The 22,751-nt window shown below is 41.3% G+C and overlaps 3 protein-coding genes across 3 annotated transcripts; 2 read left to right on the top strand and 1 right to left on the bottom strand.

Moving 5' to 3' along the window:
- Positions 1-9,857: 9,857 nt before the first annotated feature.
- Positions 9,858-11,006, bottom strand: LOC110178779 (uncharacterized). Its single transcript, XM_020946025.2, has 2 exons — positions 10,613-11,006; positions 9,858-10,558 (listed from the first exon to the last, which is right to left on the bottom strand). Exons 1-2 carry the CDS (start codon positions 10,859-10,861, stop codon positions 9,941-9,943), a joined length of 867 nt encoding a protein of 288 aa, XP_020801684.2. The 5' UTR covers positions 10,862-11,006; the 3' UTR covers positions 9,858-9,940.
- A 7,296-nt stretch (positions 11,007-18,302) lies between these two features.
- Grl65a (Gustatory receptor-like 65a) lies at positions 18,303-19,492 on the top strand. The gene is made up of 2 exons (XM_020945927.2): positions 18,303-19,265; positions 19,331-19,492. The coding sequence occupies exons 1-2, from the start codon at positions 18,303-18,305 to the stop codon at positions 19,490-19,492; spliced, it is 1,125 nt and encodes a 374-aa protein (XP_020801586.2).
- Positions 19,493-20,890: 1,398 nt separating this feature from the next.
- On the top strand, positions 20,891-22,488 carry eIF4E4 (eukaryotic translation initiation factor 4E4). Its single transcript, XM_020946024.2, has 4 exons — positions 20,891-21,402; positions 21,499-21,598; positions 21,710-21,797; positions 22,160-22,488. Exons 1-4 carry the CDS (start codon positions 21,047-21,049, stop codon positions 22,318-22,320), a joined length of 705 nt encoding a protein of 234 aa, XP_020801683.1. The 5' UTR covers positions 20,891-21,046; the 3' UTR covers positions 22,321-22,488.
- Positions 22,489-22,751: the final 263 nt, after the last annotated feature.

Genomic DNA, 22,751 nt, shown 5'->3' with positions numbered 1-22,751 from the left:
CCACTTAAAGCGTGGCCAGAAAACCGCTGTCCTGGGCAGGCCTGGGAGATGGCAACTTTTTAACAAACACTTCGAGCAGAATGTTGGCCAAGTTCTCTGCGTTTCTCATCTTGGCTTTTGTGGAACCTTGAAACAATGTCGCAAGAAGGAAACTTCCTACAAAGGGCAACTTGTCACAAATTGCGCATACGCCGCGTTGTCAACATAACTGAGACCATAAAACCGAGAGCCAAGTTCTGCTTTCTGTGTACAATTTGCGCCATTGTTTCGCCTTCGACACATTTGATGATGGCACTTTCTTTTTCGCCCCCTCGTAATTCGGAAATTGAAAACTTTCCAAATTCAGGTTGGGGTCACACTCAATACTAACTTATTGCGAGGTTTTTCCGCCAGCGAAGAGAGGAGAAAAGAAAAGCGGAGCGGAGCGGAACCATAAAGTTAAATTGAACATAATTTAATTTGGCTGTGAACCGCAAAAGTTTTGCGTTTTTAATTAAACAAACAGCAACAGTGAAGGAATCAAAGAGCAAAAACAGTCCGCCACCGAGACCTTTCAATGCTTTTAGCCCACATCCACATCCAGGCCATTGCCTCGTCCTTCGGCCTCTCGACCGGGAGAGGAGGCCAAGGATTCCAACATAAATCATGCTCTCGGCGTTGAAATTTTGAAAAATATTTTTGCAGCGATAACTTTGCATTGTTGCTATCGCTTTTTGTTGCTGCCGCTTCTGTTGTTTTTCCCTACTGCCATTGCCGTTGTCATTGCGATAATTAATCAACATGGCGCGGCATAGTCCTAGGCGCTGGCATTATCAATTACCAGATGATAAATTGTACAGCAAAGAGTTCTTTCTTTAATGAAATTTATGATGCAATTGTTAAGAATCGGATAAATAATTTCCCAGAGCGGCTCTCCCAAAAAAAAGAAAAACAACATTGAGTATTAAAATACAATTAATAATGGCACAATTATTTATGTGCACATGATCAGTGGCAAGACAGACCCTCAAAGTTCATCGACCACTCCTCAAATAGCAATTAGTAATTGTTGCCAATCGCTGAGCTTATCCTTAAATCGTAGTCAGGAGCTCAGTGGTTATTATTCCCAACGAAATCCAATTTATTATGACAAAACCCAAGGTAAAAACTGCTATTGAACACTCATAAAAATCTATAGCGTCAAGTTTTATTAATAAAAAAATCTTTTAAATCAGAAAAAACTGTAGTAAGAGTAGAGATTTCATACAACCTTAAAAAAGGTTGTTTTCATAGAAAAAATTCCAGTAAAATATATATTCTTTATGTATTTTTTCCCAGGTGCATCTGTCAACGTGGTTCTTAATCAGTTATTATCCCACACAAACACACATTGTTCAGAGCAATTTTTTGGTATTTTGGCATCACTATTATTTCTGTAATTCTGTGAAAATGCTACTCATAAAAATAACAATTGAGAAATTAGTTGAAAGAGAACTCTAGAAGGAAAAGCAACACACTGGCTGGATATCAAACAACATGTCTTTTGTCTTGCAGTCGAACTTAATTGCACTGCAACAAGGTAGAAGGGGGGCGGGGGAACTACCCAGGACATTGGCCAGGACCCGGACTTCAAATCGAGGCTCAGGAGAAGAGACAGTGAGAGCAGAAAATATAAATTGCATGCGAGCAAGGGCGGCCATTACCTGATACGGAGCGGAGCACAAGGATACAGAAAGAAGGATATCTGTGTCCGTGTGGCAGGCTAACATGCACCGCTGTCTCTCGCTAGCTCTTCCCCTCTCCCTCTCCCTCTCTCTCTCTCTCCCTCTGTGTGTGTGTGTTGTCTTTTGTGTGTAATTAAACAGTGCTGTTGGCATGAAATAAAATATAAGCACTGGCAGTCAACAACAAGAATCCTGCGCGCAGGCAAAAGGGTCGAAAATGGGGTTGAGGCAGAGCAGAGCAGGGAAGGGCAAGAGCGAGGCGGAAACGTACAAAGCATAGCATGAAATTTTCTTGTCTTGGCATCCTGTCGCCGGATATGTTGCCTCAATATGGCCGCCGGATGAATGATGCGTTCACATACAGATATAGTTACAGATACAGCTCTATATATACACACACACACACGCAGGACTTGCACAAAAGACGAGGAGCTGGGCCAGGACAATGGATATTTTATTGAATTGTGCCTCCTCGCCCTCGCTCTCCATCTATATTGTTTAAAATTTTAGCTATAAAGTATTTCTTAGGCCATTAGTTTGACACTTGAAAATTTAGTGCGCAACAAGGTTCGAATTGGATTTGGAAACCCTTTTCTGCAGTTCATTGTGGAGCATTCCTTGGGTGCAGTTTATTCTCTCTCACTCTCTCTCTGCCAGGGAATGGCATCCAACTAAAGCCAAATGTATTGGAAATACAAATTGACAAAGTGGTAAGCAATAAACTCAACACACCATACAAAACTGAGCTGTAAATTCAGAAAATAAAAATTGTATAAATTGTATTATAGAAGAGAGGGGGAACAATACAAAATTAGTATTTTAAACAGATATCGGTTCAAGGGATTTTGATACCTTCTTATACATTATTGGAAAGTTACCTTTAAAAGATAATATTTTCTCTATAAACCAAGTTTTAATATATGACTAAAATAATATCAAATCCTTTACAAGTTCACATAACGCCTAAAGACCTATCTGTTTCTGCTTAAACATCCTGCGGCGACTCTGTTGAACTCTGGTGAATTAATGATAGTGTTTCATGAATTTGTAATTACCGGCAAACTGCAAACAAAACAAGGCGCTTGTTAACCGCAGCAGCCAAAACAAAACAGAACAACAACAATCTAGTTGCTCATTAACAGGATGCGATTCAACGGCAGTTAAACGAAAGCTAAGCGAGTTTTGAAAGCGCCAAGGGGGCAGCCAGCAAGGACCAGCAAGGAACTCTCTCACATGGTATTTAATTACCTGCGGTCGAGCCATAACTTATGCCGTCCACCAAATGTGTTGCGATATTTTGCACCTTTTGTGTGCTGCTGGGGAAAAGGTGGAAAAGCGGATCTGGCGCCGCCGCCGCCGTGGAAATTGCATGCAATTTTCTGCAGCTTGTGCGAAAATTGATAATAATATTAAACTTTGTGCAGAAAGGCAGGCGAAAGCAGGAGTAACAGCCCGAAGAACATGCCGTGTTATGCCGGTAGAAAGGTAAGGTAAAGAAGGAAATTAAAATACTCTACCCAGAGAGAGTTGCCTTAACTGGGTTAATATTATGAATATTTGAAGTGATAACTCTTAACTCTTATTGTATTATGTCTTGCTGATTACTTAATATATTTAAAATCTTAACAAAAGGTCTTTTAATAGTATACATGCCCCCTAAGATATCCTTGCCTTTTTTAAGGGCAAAAATCCGTTTTTGTTCTTACCGCTGCGCCCCGAGAAAATTGCTAAGAAACTTTTATTATTCTCGCTCGCATGTCGTCGTCGGCCGCGTCGACCTCCTCTCCTGATTGCAAAATAAATGCAAGGCAAATGCATTTAAAAAGTTTTCAGTTTTCAACCAGTTTTCAGTTGCACGACGAACGAACTTTCGGTGGAAAACATTTTCGAAAATCGCTTCACGCATTTAATGTGTATCGCAGGAACCAATCAGCTCTCCTGCTCTGCCCCAGCTGCATATTAAAATGAATTTCGTTAGTGTGTAAAATGTAATAAAATGCAGCACTCAAACATTTACACAGGCCAACATCAATAAAGCTGCAAAATTGCTGAATTGTTGAATGGTCGTTTGTTTTTTGCCACATTAAAATAAAACTATTTTTATGCTCGCTCTCCTCGAGTTTAATGCGTGTTTGTTGCCAAAAACTGTAGCGCACTTTTTGGCGCACTTGCTGATTGTTATTGCTATTCGCATTGTTGTTCTAGTTGGCAATTAAAACCGATTTCCGAATTTCCCCGGCAGCTATATATCGCCCCTCCTCCTCCCTCATTGCTACCTTCACCGCCGGCTGTCGTAAAAGTCACGCGCCATAAAACTGACAGCTGTTAAAATGTTGTATGATGTTCTGAGGGGAGGGGGAAAGCCAAAGTGTGAAGTGCGGGGGAAAATCGTGGGGAAAATCACAAAGTAGGGGAAGGGGAGAGTCACTGACTTTCCCCCGGCGGGCGAATTGCGGCTGCTTTGATGAGTTAATGTGCCATTAAGCGCGCAACCTCTTAAAACCCGCCATTGTCTGGAGACCACTTGAGAGCGCAACTATAGACGGAATGTCGGAATAAAGTCTGAATAAGTCATCGAAGGGAATTGTTCTATTTAGCTAAACTATAGCATAAACTTAACTCAAGAACTATCAATTGTGCAGAGGGAGAAAAAAGGTATGAAATGTAAATTTTCATTTAAGCGGAATTCTCTTGAATTTAATAGTTAAAATCTATTTAAAAGGTGTCCCATAGTAGGAAATATAATTATTTTTCCAAGTTTATGAGAGAATCAGTAGTAAGCATTTAATTTTAATGAAGATATATAATCAATTTCGTTAGTGTACTCTCAATATCGAATCACTCGACAATTACGCTTTGATGCCTGCAACTAGAGGCAAAAGTTTATTTGCTTGGAATGTCATCTATTGGAAGTCCGCCTCCCATTTCCGTAACAAGTTTTCTATGTTCCGCGTGCGATATTCTGACAATAGCTTCAATCATTTCGCGCTGTCACATATGCAGCTCAAATCCGTTCAATATCCGGAAGAGTAAATGCCCACAAGAACCGGGGAGGCAGGGAGGCACAGAGACAGGGAATTTTAGTCATTATATATGGCCATTTCCGCATCATTTTCATTTTGATTTTGATTTTGGATTTTTGTTTTCTGTTCAGAGGGAGGGACAGACATTTGAAATGTGATTGAGCGGCGGCATTGGCATGCATATTGATGTGGCATCATTTTGCATTTCGACATGGCATAATTTTAGACATCGCGGTTGAGTTTTAATGTGGCTTCAAAATTGCCACAGGACACAGCTGCCAGGATGCATGGTAAATGCTTTATGCAAATATCTGTAAAAATTGTAATTAAAGTCAACACACAATATCATGCGATATGGGAAACGAGATGACGGCCACGGGGCGTATGAGTGACGCGACGAAATAGCACAAACATTTTGCCAAGTTTGTCGCTTATTTTCGTTTAGTTATAAGCCAACAAAGCAGCAAGAGCAGCAGGACTCTGGCCAAAACCAAGTCCAAGACTAATTTATTAGGGCCACGTGTAATACTGGCAATTATTGAAAGCGTGAGACAAATAAAAATATATAGCAAAATCTATATAGGGGAAGACAAATGTGTGTTTATAGGTGGGGCAAACGAAGCCACAGTTTGGGTGAAGATAATGGGATTAACATTATAAGTATATACGAATATTAAGATTTGTGTATATTTACTGAAGTTTATGTGATATTTTTATGAGATTTTATGAGTTGCTTTTAAATAAAAAGCTTTTTCCCACCCATTTCCCAGTTAAATTATAGTTTCTTTTAGGATATTGAATCTAATTTTATAAAGAAGAAACTAACAATATTAAGCTTGGAATAAATATTTTAAAATATATTCTTTATATATTTAAACAAATTTGTCATATTATTTTGAACTCGACTGTACCTCTTAGAAAGCATTCCACGCTTATGTGTTCTTGTGTGCGAACAAATTGCAGTTGCCCGGCACGTTCGTGGCCAACAAATCACAAGCAATTATAGAAATTTAAGAAGAAATCGCCTGTCCCAAGGACCCAGGGACCAACAGCTGCCGCTGACGCAGGACATGGACATAAAACTTGCGACTTGCGCGAGTATTTGTTTAGTCGCCGCGCAAAAAAAAAAAAACAACAAAATAAAACTAGATATACATAACAAGCAACAAAAATGAAAAAAAGAAATAGCTTCCACTAAATCGAAAATGTTTACGGATAAACGTTAAATTCAACGTGACAGCGGAACATTGTATTTACGGCGGCGCGGAGAGGACACTGCGATTAGCGATCCTGTGTGTCTGTGTCAGGATGTCATGGGTTACACTCGTAAGCACTTTATTGTTGAATGTGAACATGAGCGATTATCGCCGTGTTCTACATATTTGCGTTCATTACAAGAGATTAGTGCCCGGCAATCGCTCCGTAATCCGTTACGGGCCACGGACTATGGGCTATGGGCTATGGGCTACGGCTACGGGCTACGGGCTGTGGCGTCAGGAATCCGTGTCGCGGCCTATAAACTCCATTAATTTGCATAATTGCACTCAAGCATGTTTAATTTGTATTTATTGCGTTATTACGCATATCAACGGACCGCAAATTCAACGACAACCGCCAAAATGCAGTTGCAAACGCAGTCGAGGAATGCATCCAGATGATGCATTCCCGGTGCGATGCGGATAACGATAATGATGATGGCGATAGTCATGGTGATGGCCAGGCTCAGTGGCGGTCAATGGTTGCCAACTATGCAGCGAATATTGCGGGTTTCATGTATGCAAGCTGCTTTCATCAAGAGAGATTCGGTATGCATCCGTAGGTATACGAATCGGTAATGGTGGCAATTTCAGGAAACCTTCTCTGGGCCCTAAGATAAGCCAATAATTTAACCTAGATGAATGCTAATTACTCTTTACTTAAACGAGTTAATTTCTAATCTTTGACATTAATCTTAAGTTTTGAGTAAATAGCAATCACTTTTATTATAGCCTTTGCAGGGGTATTATAATTTAAGCTTCCGTTTTTATAATAAAAAAATATTGTAATGGCAGTGAATAGCCTTCTCTTTCTCCCAGTCCGTATCTCAGACTCTCCTTGTCTCTCTCTCTCTCACCCTCTAACCAGACTCCCCTTCTCTCTCTCTCTTGCTTTCTCCCTGCATATCTCTAGAGACATCTCTTGCTCTCTATCTCTCTCTCCCTCTCTCGCTCTCACTTTCTCTGTTTTCTTTCCTCGGGGAGTATAAATAGAGGTGCGGCTATGGCGCTACCCTCAGTCTGTCCGCGGCCTCCTCGCTGGTAACATCTATGGTGAAAGTGATTGTGATTCTTCGACCCCAAAAATATCATCTAACCAATGAAATACATCTGGATAACCAGGAAGACTCTGCAAAGGTAAAAAAAAACATTGACTTCTCGAAGATAGCTTGGCTTCTTTTTTAAATTGTGTTATATATAGTAACTAATTAAACAACTAACTTCTACTTTTCCCATTAAACTTTGTTTCTATTTCAATTATTTACACATAGAACAAACAAAAGGCTATGCTATGCACACACTCCACTTTCTATTTCCATCCGTGCAATAATTAATTAAAGTATAACCATTCCGAAAACAGTTTCTATCTTTGGATATAATCTTTTTGCTGGTTACCTTTGTGGGTCGAGCGGCTGGCCAACAATGTGTGGGTATTTATTTACGGCCAGGGGCTTTCGGAGATAGGAACCAGGATCCAAGCTCCAACAAGTGGACGATACCGATGCATATACAATTCCTGTTAATTATTTAATTAAAAGTTTTATCTGCTCACGCACACGCACACACCGGATTTCTAGCAGGCCCCCCCTTGGGAAGTTTTTGTTTCCGAGTCTGTGTTTGGGTTTAGTTTAGCCCAGAGTTCCGCCCACTTTCCATCCCCAGCAAATAGTTTTCTTCTACGCAAAGTTTTTATCAAGTTGCTGCTGCAATGGAAATTGCAATTGTTGTGCATTTATTTAGATTTCGCCCGCTTACAAGGACTTTACCCACTTTTCTCTATTTTCCAGGATCTCGTAGATTTCCGGGGCCGGTGTGACAGAGTGTGTGTGTGTGTGTGTGTGTGTGTTCGGTAATTAACATCATGAAGGGCTTTAGATGGATGTGCACGATTTATCTTTGCCTGGGACACACTCAAGAGGTTCATTAATTCTTACACACTCTCGCAGATTACTCATACGCACTGTGGAATGACTGAAGTGAGCAATTAAAAGCTCATTAGCATTTAAATTTTTCACGCCCAGTGCTGGGAAACAAAATCCCTGAAGAACAAACATATATTTATATTCCCCTTTGACTAGAAAACTTCTCAGGACGCATGTAGAGCCTCGCGGAAAGTTTTTATTAAATTGTTTTCCTCTCTCTCGCTTTTTTTTTGCGCAACAATCAATTACGTGGACGGGCCGACATTTATGGCTTTTGTTTGGGGAAAGCAAAAGTTATTCTTATTTTAATATTTCTGCAAAAGGTGGCCGGGCCGAAAAATGATTGCAAGAGTTAAAATTAAAAGCAAATGTAAAATCATATTTCTATGTGTAAACTTTTGCGCCCAGGCCTCAAGGTCCCCTCCGTCCCACTCCCCCTCGTGAAACAAAAGTTTTTTAATAAAATGTTTGCCTTTCCACAGTTCAAAAACTTTATTGAGTGCGGTGAAGCTGTGGTTCTGGACTGGAAAACGCAGGAGGAAAAAATCGGAGAGCCCACGGTTACAATAACACAGTGCACAGAAGTACACACTGGCAATAGGCCAGGCCACCGCCGACCAAGGTAATCGAGTATGAAAATTGGAATTCAAGCCGGCACTGGGAGCTGTGGCTGTTGCTGTGGCTGTAGCACTAAACAATGGCAAAACCTTCGGGAAATGAAAATGGCCGCCAAAAGACAATCGAAGGCAATGGCGATGGCGACGGACGAAGAAGAAGGAATTTGCCTCGGCCTCCGGTGCGTATGCGTGTTATTGCAGCTGTGTATTGCTTTCGCCATGAAAACTAAACAACGCCCGCGGCGCAAATTCCAAGTTGCCATTGTCAATCGCAGACAGCGGCAGCAAAGTTCATTTAATTTTATCATCGATTTACGAAACTCGATAAAAATCTCGCCAAGGAAGCGACAGAGACGGCGGAGGAGGCGACCAGCAAGGTGCAGATTGAAAATTTATTACATTTTTATTGCTTTAATGTGCGCGATAATCGAAAATTTATTTAAAAGGCGACCGCGGGGCATTTGCCATAGCAAGGGCGTGGCCGTGTTTGATTTGTGGCCACCAGAACCTGGCTTTAAGCTGGGCGGTTCTATACAGATAGATGTACTTGTAGATAAAAGTATCTACAGGCAGCTCTTGGCATGCATAATTAACACAACGAGCAGAGGTAGAGATAGAGCAAAGGTAAATTCCAGGTAGGCAAAGTTTGACCCACAATGGTTATTGAGCTCTCTAGCTTTGTTTCCAACTTAATTGTAATTTCGAAGCAATTTCCTGATATGTCTCTCCCGTCTCTGGCAGTGTTTTGTAATTAGTGTTTGGGTCCGAAGTTATATTTTCCTGACTGATTTTGCAATAAGGCTCTGCCGGTATGTATTCCGTGTTTCATTGGGCATGAATTTCCATTTTAAATTCTAATAAACTTTGGATTATTTTTTGGAGAATTGACAAACAATTTTAATATATTTTACTTTGAGTCAGAAGTTTAAAACCGAGTGAAGGAGTCATTTCCGACCCTATAAACCATATATATTCTTGATCAGCATCAACAGGCGAATCTTCCTAGCTATTTAGTGAAGAAAAAAAAATTTGATAATTTTTTTTCAAAATTTTATAACAGGTTTTCACATTGTTGACATTCTGAAAAATTGACAAAAATTGTAATATATTAAAAATGTAATTTAGGTATGCAGATTTATTAACCTATTAAAAACAAGCACAGAACAGCTTTCCGAATCGAAATTAATGGTTTTTTGGCTTAGTTATTAGTTTTTAAAGTTTTGGGGTTGTCGAAAAAAATGTCCATAGAACTCTTGATAAACATTGATTTAAGAAACGCAAAAGTTTAAGCTTAGTTTTGGACTGTTTCAGATTGTATCCTTTTTTCAAAAGCAAATTCTTGTTTAATTATAATTTTATTCACTCTTAATTTAGAACTTACAGGGACCCACTAACAAATATTCAAAAATAACCTCTTATCTAGTGTTCATGCATCATGAGGCGCCGACGGACACTGCCAATAGCTATGTTCCATTTTGGGTCAAAGGCTATGACCTCCAGATCCTTGCTTTTGGCCAACTTCTTGGTCTTCGAGCTCTTTCGCTTGGTGGCCTTCTTCTTCTGGGCTCCATGGCCATCACCGGATGCCTTTGGATCCGCAACGGATTCTGGGGCACAGATCTTTTCCAGCTTTCTCTGGAGGCGTTGTCGTGCTGTCTTCTTTTCGCCGACCAGCGGCAGGATGTGCCTAATGGACTGAACCCGCTGTATAGTGGGAGGTGGAAGACTCCGGATCCGGCGCATGGAAGACGGTGAAGGCCTAGACAATTTTGGTTTTGGGGGCGGCGGCACATGCGTCGCAGCGACCTTGGGCGGCAGATCCAACCGGTTGTCGTACTTGGGCCTCCTCTGCTGCAAGCGTGCCTGTATCCTCGATGGTTTCGGGGGCGGCGTGTATGCCTCAAGGGTGTAGCGAGTGGAGTGCCTGCCACCACTCGTCGTGGAGCGTCCCAGGGACCACATGCCGTTGCGCTCCTTCTCGAAGGCGCGGTAGAGGAGGTGCCGCGGCACCGGAATGGGTAGTTGAGCATGCCGTTGCTGGGAAATCATTTTCTATATTTACTGGGAGCAAAAAATCGGAGATTACCCTACCGAATTGTAGGTCTCCCGCTGGATCTCACTAAGCCTCGGCCAGGTGACAGCTGCCCGCTCCACGCCCTCGTCGATGCTGCAATTATGGATGATGCACAGTTCGCGGACGCAGTTGTAGAACTGCTGGGGATTGGCATCGTGCGGCTTAAAGCGGCTCAGGACGTTTATTAGGCGGGCACGCTGCTCCCGCTTCTGAACCTCGCTGAGATAGCCTTCGGCAGAAACCATATTCTGTCTTTGGTGGTCCATTGCGGCTTTCGTGGATTTAGAAGTAACAAACAAAAGTAACAATCTAACGGAATACAATTTCAATAAAATTTAAGTCAAGGGAACTATGTTTTTTGAATCGCTCTTCTAAAACACAATGAATTTCAAATCTGAATCTGTATAAATGTAAGCAAAAAAAAAATCTGTTTGTATAAATAATATTTGAACGAAGCAGGCCACATCGGAAAAAAACGTTTTAAAAAATAGTGAAGGCTTATCACAAATGACGTTTACCAAATTTTGGTATTTTGTCACTTAATAAGGAACTTGATAAGGTTAGTGAAGCACTAATTTGGGCTCCTAAACATTTTCAATAAAGGATGAAGGATATTTTAACTTAAAGCTAGATACAATGTAGAATGTTATGACATAAAACTAAGCATAGAATACGTTAGTCTCTTCTCTATTTTTTATGATATCGTTGGGGTTTTGTGATGCCTGTTTTTTGTTCGGCGCAAATGCCTTTCACAGCCAATATTCGCCGAACATAATCGCTGCGGGTTTTTGCCCTGGCCTGGTCCCAGATAGGGGAAAAAGTTTGCTATTCAAACATTTGTGTTAAACTGCAGGTAACCAACTGCAAATAAGTTGCCAACAAGCGACAGGCGCCCTCCTGGCCGGGCTCTAAAGCAGTGGGGTGTGTGTGCTGGCCAGAGTTAACATTGTAAGCCGCTTATGTTGAGCCAAAAAATTTTTGTGTTTGTTTTCGAAATTTAAGCCGCAAAATGGCGCATGTGTGTAAGCATTATAAAAATATACAGCTATTCGGCGGAATGGCGCTGCAACTATGCTGATCTCTTTCGGGCCAGGATGTGTGGAGGGGAGTCTTGTGGGGAGCTTGCGAAGGATTGAAGGCATTGCGCATACGCCACGTTGTCGTAGGAGGGTGTGCTGGCCGCTCGTTAGCGAAAAATATGCAATTATTGCGAGATGTTTATGGCATTCATTAAATAAATATTATAATTTCAGGCATTCACTTGGCATTACAGCGAATTGCAGTTTCGCATATTAAATATGCTTGGATAGCATTTGAATTATTAATTACTATTCAAATAGGGCAGCAAAAGTTGGAAATTGAGAGCATTTTAATTTAAATAAATATAAATACAAAAAATTGTTCAACAAAAAATAAAATAAAATAAATAAAAATGGCAACAACATCTGGATGGAATGATTACTCGAAATGTTTATATTACTGCAAGTGAGCAGTGTGTTATCGATAATGATTTTGGAAGTGAAATGGTTCAAGGGTTTGTAATGTATTAATTTTAAAGGGAATTTAGAGTGGTTAATGAAGGCTTCATGTCTGCAATGAGCCAAAGTGCATTTTATTTATTATGTTATTTAATTTGTATAATTTGTAAAAAGCTTTAAAAGGGAATTTTTTTGGATAAAACCTGTATAAAAGATATAGTCAGAATGCGCCTTGGCTATTCATTACAATGAGTGTCTGAAATTATTAATTAATCTATCAACAATCTCTATTAATAATAATAATGTATGTACCTTACTTATCTCTAATGACTTATTTAAAATATTAACTTCTTAATATTAATATTATTCTATGCTTTGTAATACTATACAAAACCTTAAACTTTTTAATCTTATATCAAGAAAGGGATTTAATTTAACCAAAGCGTGTATACTCTTGGAGTTAACCATTACATCACGGTTTCGAATGTGAAATCAATCATAACTAAGCCAAAAAAGCATTAATTTCGATTCGGAAAGCTGTTCTGTGCTAGTTTTTAATAGGTTAATAAATCTGCATACCTATATTACATTTATAATATTTTACAATTTTTGTCCATTTTTCAGAATGTCAACAATGTAAAAACCTGATATAAAATTTTGACCAAAAATTAAAAAAAAAAATTTTTTTCACCAGATAGCTAGAAAGATTCGCCTGTTGATGCTGATCAAGAATATATATGGTTTATAGGGTCGAAAATGACTCCTTCACTGCGTTTCAAACTTCTGACTGAAAGTATAATACCCTGCAAAGGTATAAATATAGGTCGATCTTTACATGACGATTTTTCTATAACCCACAGATTAAGAAACTCATAACTAAGCCAAAAATTGATTAATTTGGATTCGGAAAGCTGTTCTGAGCTAGTTTTTTATAATTTAATAGATCTGCATATCCAAATTACATTTTTAATATATTATAATTTTCCGCAATTTTCAGATTGTCAACAATGTAAAAACCTGTTACAAAATTTTGACCAAAAACTAAAAAAAAAAAATTTCTTTACTAGATAGCTAGAAAGATTCGCCTGTTGATGCTGATCAAGAATATATATGATTTATCTGGTCGGAAATGACTCCTTCACTGATTTAAAGGGTCGGAAACTGAAAAATAATACTGTGTAAGGATATACAGATACATCCTTTACTAGTGAATTTTGGTAAACAAATAATTTAAAAATTTTTAGAGTAAACTCTTCTGATCCATTAAAATTTCAACAAATTAAACGCCTGCTTAATGATCTATTCGAGAAGAAGAATTCTATGTCGTAACATATGGGATTAATTACAAATTTTATTTGTTTTGCACTCACAATGGGCTCGCGGCATTTTTTTGTTGGCGCTCTTTGTTGCCAGTGGCGGCAGCTGCCGCTTTGGGCAAATAAAAATAAAGCATTTAAATGCATGACATCGAATGGAAATTGACACATTCAATTTGGCATCAATTTAGCTGGGCAGCTGCAGGAAATTGCCAAGAGATTTACAAAGCCAGGAGCAGCAGCAGCTGCCAAGTGTTGTCCCTACTTCCGTATTTCCGTGTTACCCTGACTACTCCCCTCGTGTCGTGGTAGGAGGCAGATCTGAACTTTGGTGCAATTTAAGTTTTGACTAGCTCGGCTTGATTTCATTTTGAAGTTATTCCGACCCCTCGGGATGGCCGGACGTCGGAGGGGATGTCTCAAATGCAAAAACTTTGCTAATGCAGCCAAAGCTACAGCCAAGTTTGATGGCTCCGGCAAAAGTCAATCGGCAAATGCATTTCTGATATCAAACACGGACTGTGTTTCAGTTCTGCATATCTGCATATTCCGATTCTGATTCTGATTCCTATTCCTATTCCTATTCCGATTCAGATTCAGTTTCACAAAAAACTAGAAAGTTGCAATTAAAAGTTCTTTGGATCCGTTTTACAAGCGCATTAATTCTGTGCAACGCATAACTAATGATTTAATTTCTCCCAGGCTAAGCCTCTGTGTCTCTAGCCTCGGGACTGTGGGACTGTGGGCCTGTTTTGCCATCATTAGCAACTTAAAAATGATTATTTGCAATGCAAATTCTAGCCAGAGCAGAGAAAAGGGTCCAGAGAATATGAAAAGTATGCCATCTGCATGAGAAATGCAGCAATTATAACAGACTCCAGAGAGTCTCGGCTGCGACTATTTGAAATTAAAGCCTAAAAAATATTTACTCAAACGCAAAAAGGATTTCTTTTGCTAAGGAAAAGGTATCTGAAAAGCCAAAAAACTATATATACATAACATTTCAAAATATATCTATCTGGTTAAGCTCAAATGATAGTATTTTCCACACCTTTTCAGGTGCAAAATATTCTAGCAACTGACAACCGCTCCCCAGATGATCTCAAGGCTAACTTTTTCTATAAGCGTAATAATGACCTCGCCATAATAGACAGCAACTAGACGCAGTTCGCACAAAAATTGAAATACGGCTCCCAATGCACACATTCGGCCAGCTGAGGGAAACAAAATGGTCGAGGGAAAATGGGAAATGGGGGCTGGCTTGACTCTGTAGCATTTTTCACTGCCTACATAGCGGCGCGGCGGCCATAATGTCATTTAATTAAACGCCAGAGAGCAGTTGCCGGGGCCTCCTGGCTGTTGTTTGCTGTGTGTTACTTGTATTTCCCAGCTTTTTCTGCTTTTTTGCGCCGTTTTTGGTTACTTGTGCGGGGTCAGCGGCTAAACGGTTAACCAAAGTTAGCGGGAAGCCGGGGCCACATAATTGGGGGACGGGAGAGCAGCAGGAGTAGGAGTCCCAAGCCAAGCCAAGGACGAGCAATTTATGTTCATTTGCATAGATATTAAAAATTGTTAGGAAGTCATTAGTAGGCATCAGTCAAATGACGCAGCCTGCATATAAATTAAGCATAATTTTATTAGGCCAACTCCCCGGGAAGGTCACCCACTTGACAAATGTCCGCGGGGGCCAACTGGAAGTCGGAAAAAAGAACAGAGAGCAGACTGCCGAAAACGTGTGCCTGTTGTCGTATTAATTATTAGTTTTAATTGCGTTTTGTTTGCCCAGCCGTTGTCCTTTTTCGCCTAAACCAAAATCCCCAGCACACATATCCCCGTTTGAGTGGGCCCTTCAGCCCCAGAAATTGTGTGCAATTAAATACTTTAAACCATAATGTATTTTTCACAAGTTGAGCAATGTTGACCATTTGGTTGCGGATGTGGTTGATGCCCCTATTCTGGTTCGGGCCCCCATTTCTGCTGGCCAGTGTAAATTACATGCGCAAGAGGGCAACAAAGAAAACTCATTTGTATTCGGAGACCCAAGGACCTTCGGCTTAACCCCACACTGACCACCACTGCCCGCAAGTCAAAAGCTCAACCGCAGGCAATTTAATTTCTCTTTTTTTTGCCAGCTTTGCCACAGGAAGTGGAAGAGGGGGCAGGATTGGTAGATAACTAATTCGAGCTGCGTCTGCCAGTTAGCTTATCAAAAATTTTAATTGCATTTTTTTCTATTTGTGCCTTGGCTTATCTTTTCGTATTGTGTGTTGTGTGTGTGTGTGGATTTGTTCGATCTGGCTTTCATTTCTTTTCCCGGCCAAATTCACCGGGGAGTCTCTTGGCTCACGTTTCGAAATTTTTGGCTGCCCGCCGCACTCCCTCATCCACTTCCGTTTCCGCTTTCGCTCCGATATTAAATGGTGCGCGTAATTAGATTTTAAATTTATTGTTCTGTGCCCGGGTATTTATTTTGTCTGCCTTGGTGTGCATAACAATGCTGCAATGGCTGCAATAAATAAATAAACAAAACGTGAATGTGAATTCAATGGCACTGCCTTGTTTTTTTTTTATTTATTTTCCTTTTTGTTTTGTGCAGGGATAGCTGGGCCTCTGGGGAAGCCGCCGCCGAATAGGAGCCTTTGCACTTGGCAGAAAAAATCACAACTATAAAGCATTAAGTCCAAAAAATAATGGATATATTTCCTGATTTTGTAGGACCAAAATGGCTGCACAAAAAAAAAACTTTATAGACCTCAAAACACATGGCTAAGTGTACGAAAAATCCAATAAACACATAGCTAAGCTCATGAAATCCCCCCGTAAAACAAACTATTTTCCCCAAGTGTAGCTCTTCTAAGCCACACATGTTCTATCTCTCGACAGTAAATTGCATTTGTGAAATTGATTTCCTCTTAACCCAATCAAAGGCTTAAAGTCCACCTCAAATGGCGGCAGATTTAAGAGTTAATCATTGTGCACACATTCCACCTGCAATCCTGCCACCCAAACTGACCCCATTTTCTGACTAATTTATGGCTCATCTTTGCCGAGTGGCTGCCGCAAAACTGCGGCATGGACTGTCCATTCCAACCGCAGACAAGATACGGAGGAGGCATTGAGGCTCTGCCACACTGCAGCCAGGGGAGATGGACAGCTAGACAGGAGAAGAGTTGCACAGGTGACACAGTCACTGGACGGACGACTCACCTTTAAATTTCCATAAATTGCGTGAGTAATGAGCGCTTAATAAGGCACCAAATGGCATATTTTTAAGTTCCGGTTGCGAGAGGTCAGTGTATGTTTCACAATTTACATATTGCGAAAATATTTGTGCTCATTAAATATGCGAAAAATAAATGCGGGCAGGAAAACTGCAGCTACAGAACGGGGGACACACACACAGAGGTATTGTTTGTAAATTTCATAAATCACCGATGGTAAAAACGCTGCAATGATGACGATGATGATGATGATGATGATGAGTGGCTGGCGGCCATATCAACTGGCATATCCTGTGAAGGAAGGAGTGGACCATCTGCCAGGCCGTGTTTACACATGTTCAAAAACGCAAATGAGCCGTAAAGCGCTGATAATGCAACAAACTGACAATTGACAATTTGACAATTGATGCATTCAACGGATTTGGTCCCTTTTGGCTTTAATATTCATACAGAAATTTATTTAAATATTAAAAATTAATTTGCTGAATTTTTCCTTATGGTCTGATATGTTTTCTGTGCCTTTGTTTCTCTTTACCATGATTTCTCTTCCCAGATAGACTCATATTTGCTTGCTTGAGCAGCATCCCATAACTGACAGACTGTCTATATCAGTTTGCCCTCGTCCTGGTCCGAGGTCCGTGTCCTGTCGGCAGCATTAAAAAATATGCCAATAACTCCGACCAGCTCGCTCGTTTGCTGGCAAACGCAAATGATGCGGATACTCCGATTCCGAATCAAAATGAGCTGCCTGCCAGGAGGTGGCTCATGCATGTCCTTGAATGGGTGGAGCCACGCCTTTTGCCCTCGGACAATGGCGCGAAATGTGTAACGGAAACCGCACACAGCTGAGTGCACGAAGGATCGAAGGATTGAGTCCAAGTCCGGTCTGCGGAATCCGGACTCACGGACTCCCGTATCCGGATGCCGGTCTCCATCTCTCCCGTAATGCGCACAATAAAATTTTAACGTAAATGTTACGTAATTAAATGTGCTCGCCGCACAGCAGCGCGTAAAACGAGATTGAGATTGTTTTTCCTGCCCGAATCGCAGGGCTCTGTATTCAGGATTCGGGATTCGGGATTCTGGATTCAGGATTCTGGATTCCCCTTTTCCGGATTCTTTATTGAGGCGGCAAACAAAGGGGTCGGTAATATGTGTGAGGGGGAGCACTTCGAATTCGTTCAAGGAGCAGGCAGCATAACTCACTAGGCATTGAGGTTAATGGCCGCGGATGTTTTTTTACGAAAAGCACACAAGTAAAAACACTTTAAATACTACATAATAAATATGTCTTTTAATGGAAATACATTAAGTTCTCACCGAAATTCTTTCAAGTAATGCAATTGTTGACCGCAGCTCCTGGCTCTTACACTTAAATCCCCCATTTATCTCTAATTAAAGTCCTTGGCAGCATAATCCCCAAATACCGAGCATACTTTTAGGCGCCGAGTAAGCCGGGCAGGACAACCGCAGAATGCGCTGCGGTGGCCAGCAGCAAGAGTTGCCGACATTGCCGACGTATCGATTAAGCCATCAAAACTTCGACCGCGCTTATTAATGCGCGCACATCAGCGCTAAAATGCGGTCATAATTCAAATGAGGCGCACCCTCTCCTACGTCCTACGACTATTGTCCTTGTTTCAGGACTTCGACTTTCCACCGTAAGTCAGATCGATTGTTTCCCTTGCCGCAATGAGGGAAGTGAATTTTCTCAACCGCCGGACGCGTCAGCTGCTGTTCCTCATCTTGGCGGTAACCCAACTTTGCGGCGTCACCACCTGCGTCTACAGCTGGCGCGAGAAGCGCTTTCGTCCCTCCGGTGTCCTGCAGATATACGCCGGTCTGATTCTATTCGTTGTGTCCTTGCTGCTGTATGGAAGCTTCAGTGAGATGTTACTCCATGTGAGAGAAATGTGGCCTTTTATGGTGGGCAGCTACGTGATGCTCGTAGTTCGATTTCAAGGCTTTTGGGGCAGAAAGGATCTCCTGAGGCTCCTAAACGAGCTACTTGAGGTCTTGGAACAGGTGAATGTAATGGCCAGGAATCCGAATATCTTCCAACTGAGGCACCTGCTGCTCCTGATTCTGGGTCTGCAGAATCTCCTGCGATGCCTGCACATGCTGGTGGACATCAGCCGCAGTGTCGTCTTCGAGAGTTTCATCTCGCGTGTGCTCATTCTTTTTCTGCTGGCCTTCATGTTGACCTTTCTGCTCGATATCATCATTAATCTCTGCCTGTTTGTGGTCCTCATAGCCAGTTACAATGAGTTGCATCGCTGTACTCGCAGAATCTCCAATGATTTGGATTCACTGAGGCAATCAAGAGTCCTGGAGAGTGGCCAGTTTCTGGTATTGGTGGAGCAACTGCAGGCGATTACCCAGGGATTAATTCAAATTCGAGTTAGGGTCTTTCAGCTGACAGTCGAAATTATTGATCATTTTCGCTTCCATTGGCTGTGTGGGCTTATCTATGCTTTGATACCCTTTTTGTGCTTCATTGCCATTCATGGCAAAGACTTTTACTACTTGAGTATTTCCGCATTGAATTTGATATTCCACTGTACGGTTTTTAAAATAATATCCTGGGAATCAAGGACAACAAGGAGTTTTTGCCACTTTCAGATGAGTAACTATCACAAGGAGTTGGATAGAACGGTGACTGGATATGATTGCTTTTAAAATACGATAGAATACATATTAAGAATGAATTTAACCCACAGGTCGACGTACTGTTGCACCAGGAAATTAGGCAACCCCTCAAGGTCTCCATATATAATGTCATCTTGGACACGAAATTCCTGCTGAGACTCCTCTCCCTATGCGCCTTTTGGGTCTTTGTGAACCGTCAAGGATACTTGCTGCTTCATCGGAATATTGTTTAAGTGCTTCTACCTGTCACTTGACTGTCAAATTAAAGTCCAAGACATTGTCTCAATTTCGATATTGCCTATTATTAGCATCTCTGGCATTTCGGCATTTCGGGGCGGGCTGTTGTAATATTATCGCAACTGTTTTGTGTTCCGATGTCAATTGCACAAGTCAAAAACTGCCTCATAGATGACTTTCGAGATACTTTGCCGGCAATTACGTAGCCGTTTCATTGTTCCCCGACTCGGTCCAGGCCCGGCCCACGAACAAGCTTCATAATATTTTCACTTTTATGGCAGGCGACATAAAAGGCGACAGCTCCGGCAATAGCAGGCAACATCATCATTATCAACACCATCAAAAGCCCTGGGAAATTCCACCTTTTCCTCTTCCATCTCCTCACTGAATTTCCCTCTTCTTCTTTATTGTCGTAAAATCCTAGGAAAAAAGGAAGGCGGGCGGGCGGAGGGCGTAGGGCGAAAGTGTGAGTGCGTAAATTTCTCTCTGGACTTGTACTTGGACTCGTCGGAGTCGCTCAAGTGTCCTTCCATTCAGTGTCGTAAAATTAACGCTTTATATGAACGAAAGCATAAGGCGCTCGATTTTTATCACCAAGGCCAAACAAGATGGCCATGAACGGGTCCGCAAAATTAAGTGGCACAGAGCAAAAAACTCCTAGCTAAATAGTAGCCTTAAATGCTTGACATACAAATTTCTTAGAAAATATATGAGTGAAAAGAATTAAATATGATTAAACTTATAGACCACCATAAGTTAAAAGTCCTAAATTTGTTCCCGAATTAATTCAAAATTTTCCTTTCAGTGTCCAAACTGAAGGCAACACTCTAGAGAGCATAAAAAGTTTAGAGTTGAATTAGAAAGACTGAGCAGCGAGCGAGAGAGTCCTGTAACTGAAGGACACTGAGTGGCGCTGGCTCAAGATGAGTGCCTAAAGATGGCCCCGAACGAGTGTCTAATTATTTACGTGCAATGAAAGTTATGAATTGGGTTCAACTTGGAGGCGATTAAGTGTCCTTCGGCCCCTTTGTGGATCTGGGGAGATTTTCTTTAGTCTAGTCCAGGCTACCATAGACTTTGTCGTTTCTTCAGCTAGTTTGCATATCTCTCAGATACCTTAGAAAAATAATTATCCCTAAGTCAGTGATCTATGGATCTTAAGACACTTTATAGGGGTGTGTCATGCCCACTTCTGTTTCAATTACCTAAGGTATAATCAATTATCAATATAGCTGCATTACAATAATCATAAATGGTCAAGGCAGAGGGAAAAACAAAGAGGTCTGATCATGGATTGGCTGTCTAATTATTTACGTGCAATGAAAGTTACGAATTGGTTTCATTTTGGAGGGGATTAAGTTTGATTTACTCCTCCTCTCAGGGCCTTTGCCTTTGCTGTCTGGGGTGTGGGGATTTTCCTCAGTCTGGTTCCGTCCAGGCCACCGTAGACATTATCGTATTGTGTCCGTATGTGTCTATGTGTTTCAAAGCCCGGGAATAGTGCGTCCAATTGCTATTAAATTCGACCAAGTAAAGAAATATACACAAAAATGCTTGCGGTCAAGCAGCAAAGCGATACTAAGCGCCAGAAGCTGGACTCCGAGGGGGACTCCCAAGCCCAATCGAAGTCGAAGGCACAACCACAATCACATTCCCAGGCCCAACAGTGCCAAGATCAGGATCTAAGGCTGCTTAAGCCCTTCGATATGCGAGTTAAGCATCCTTTGGAGCACACTTGGACGCTGTGGTATCTCGAGAACGATCGCAGCAAGTCCTGGGAGGAATTGCAGAACGAGATCACCAGCATTGACATGGTGGAGGACTTTTGGAGTCTGTACAATCACATAAAGCCACCGTCAGAGATTAAAATCGGCAGCGATTACTCTTTGTTCAAGAAGGGAACACAGTGAGGCCCATTTTTGAACAATTCTTAAGCTTCTTAACCCGCTTTGAACCTACTTTTAAATGCCTTTTAACTCATTACTACTTTATTTGTTTGTAGGCCCATGTGGGAGGATGAGGCCAACAAGTACGGCGGCCGCTGGGTCATCAATAGAGGGCGTGGCTCCAAAGTGGAGCTCGACAAGCTCTGGCTGGATGTGGTAAGTGACCATGTGGCCATGTGGCTTTGTGTCCCTTGGCTGTCGTATCTGTAGGAGCTGCCAGCTTCCTCACAACAACACAATTTCAACCTACTATCCGCCCGCTGACAGCTACTCATACTGATTGGTGAGGCCTTTGATCACACTGAAGAAGTCTGCGGAGCTGTTATCAACTTGCGCGGCAAAACCAACAAAATTTGTAAGTATCTTACACAAGGGGAAACAAATGTAGAGAATTTTCTACAAGAAAATTGATATTTATAGAAGAAAATGCTTTCTTTTTAAAGGTTTCCTCAGACAATACTTTTTCACTTCAAAAATTTATTTCTATCTTAAAGAGGTTTATATTACAATAACATCTGGAAAAGACTTTATGATTTATCCTTTTTTTACAATACATAAAATATATTTAAAAGATTAATTTAAAGTCGGGTATTTCAACCCACTTTTCTCAAGTGTTTCAGGCATTAGTAGGGCCAGTATTGTGATGACATATATGGAATCTCCCAAAGCAACTACCTAACGCAACTCCTAACTCAACTTCTCCCCTCCATCCTCCAGCGGTTTGGACCGCCAACGGGTACAACGAGGAGGCCGTCATGGAGATTGGCCTGAAGCTCCGGGAGTTGCTCTGCCTGCCGCCCCTCCAGCTGCAGTACCAGCTGCACAAGGACTCCATGTCCAAGCAGGGATCGGTGGTCAAAGCGGTTTACTGCCTGTAAGCCGAACGGTTCCGTTGCTGCTTCCATTCCCAACCCAACAACTTCCACTGCCCAGGACAACAATTCCAACCAGAAGACACCACCCAAAGCCTGGCTGATTTCAGCGTGTGTATTCCAAAAATCTTAAAAAAAAAAAAGAAAAATAGAAAAAAAAGACTTTGCATGGAACGGGTTTTATGAATTTGACCATGTTAAAAATTAAAAAAAAAGAAAGAAACAAGCTGCAAATATAAAGTGCTAAAAGAATATTAAAAAAATATAAGGTAAGCTCCCAAGGAGTTCTTTCTTTTGGGTCCTTCACGCTCCGCGAAATATTATGCAAACATATGCCGCACCAGAGCGCAAATAAAATGGTTTATATACACTTTCAGCTTGTACGGGGCAGGGCCAACTAGAAGTGCACAGTGACTGCAAAAGATAAACGTCCACTT

The sequence above is a fragment of the Drosophila serrata genome, unplaced genomic scaffold, assembly GCF_035046125.1.
Source record: "Drosophila serrata isolate PLE 108 unplaced genomic scaffold, ASM3504612v1 contig_116, whole genome shotgun sequence".
NCBI classification, from domain to species: Eukaryota; Metazoa; Arthropoda; class Insecta; order Diptera; family Drosophilidae; genus Drosophila; species Drosophila serrata.
Note: the sequence above shows the minus strand (reverse complement) of the source record. Positions and strands in the feature narration are given on the sequence as shown.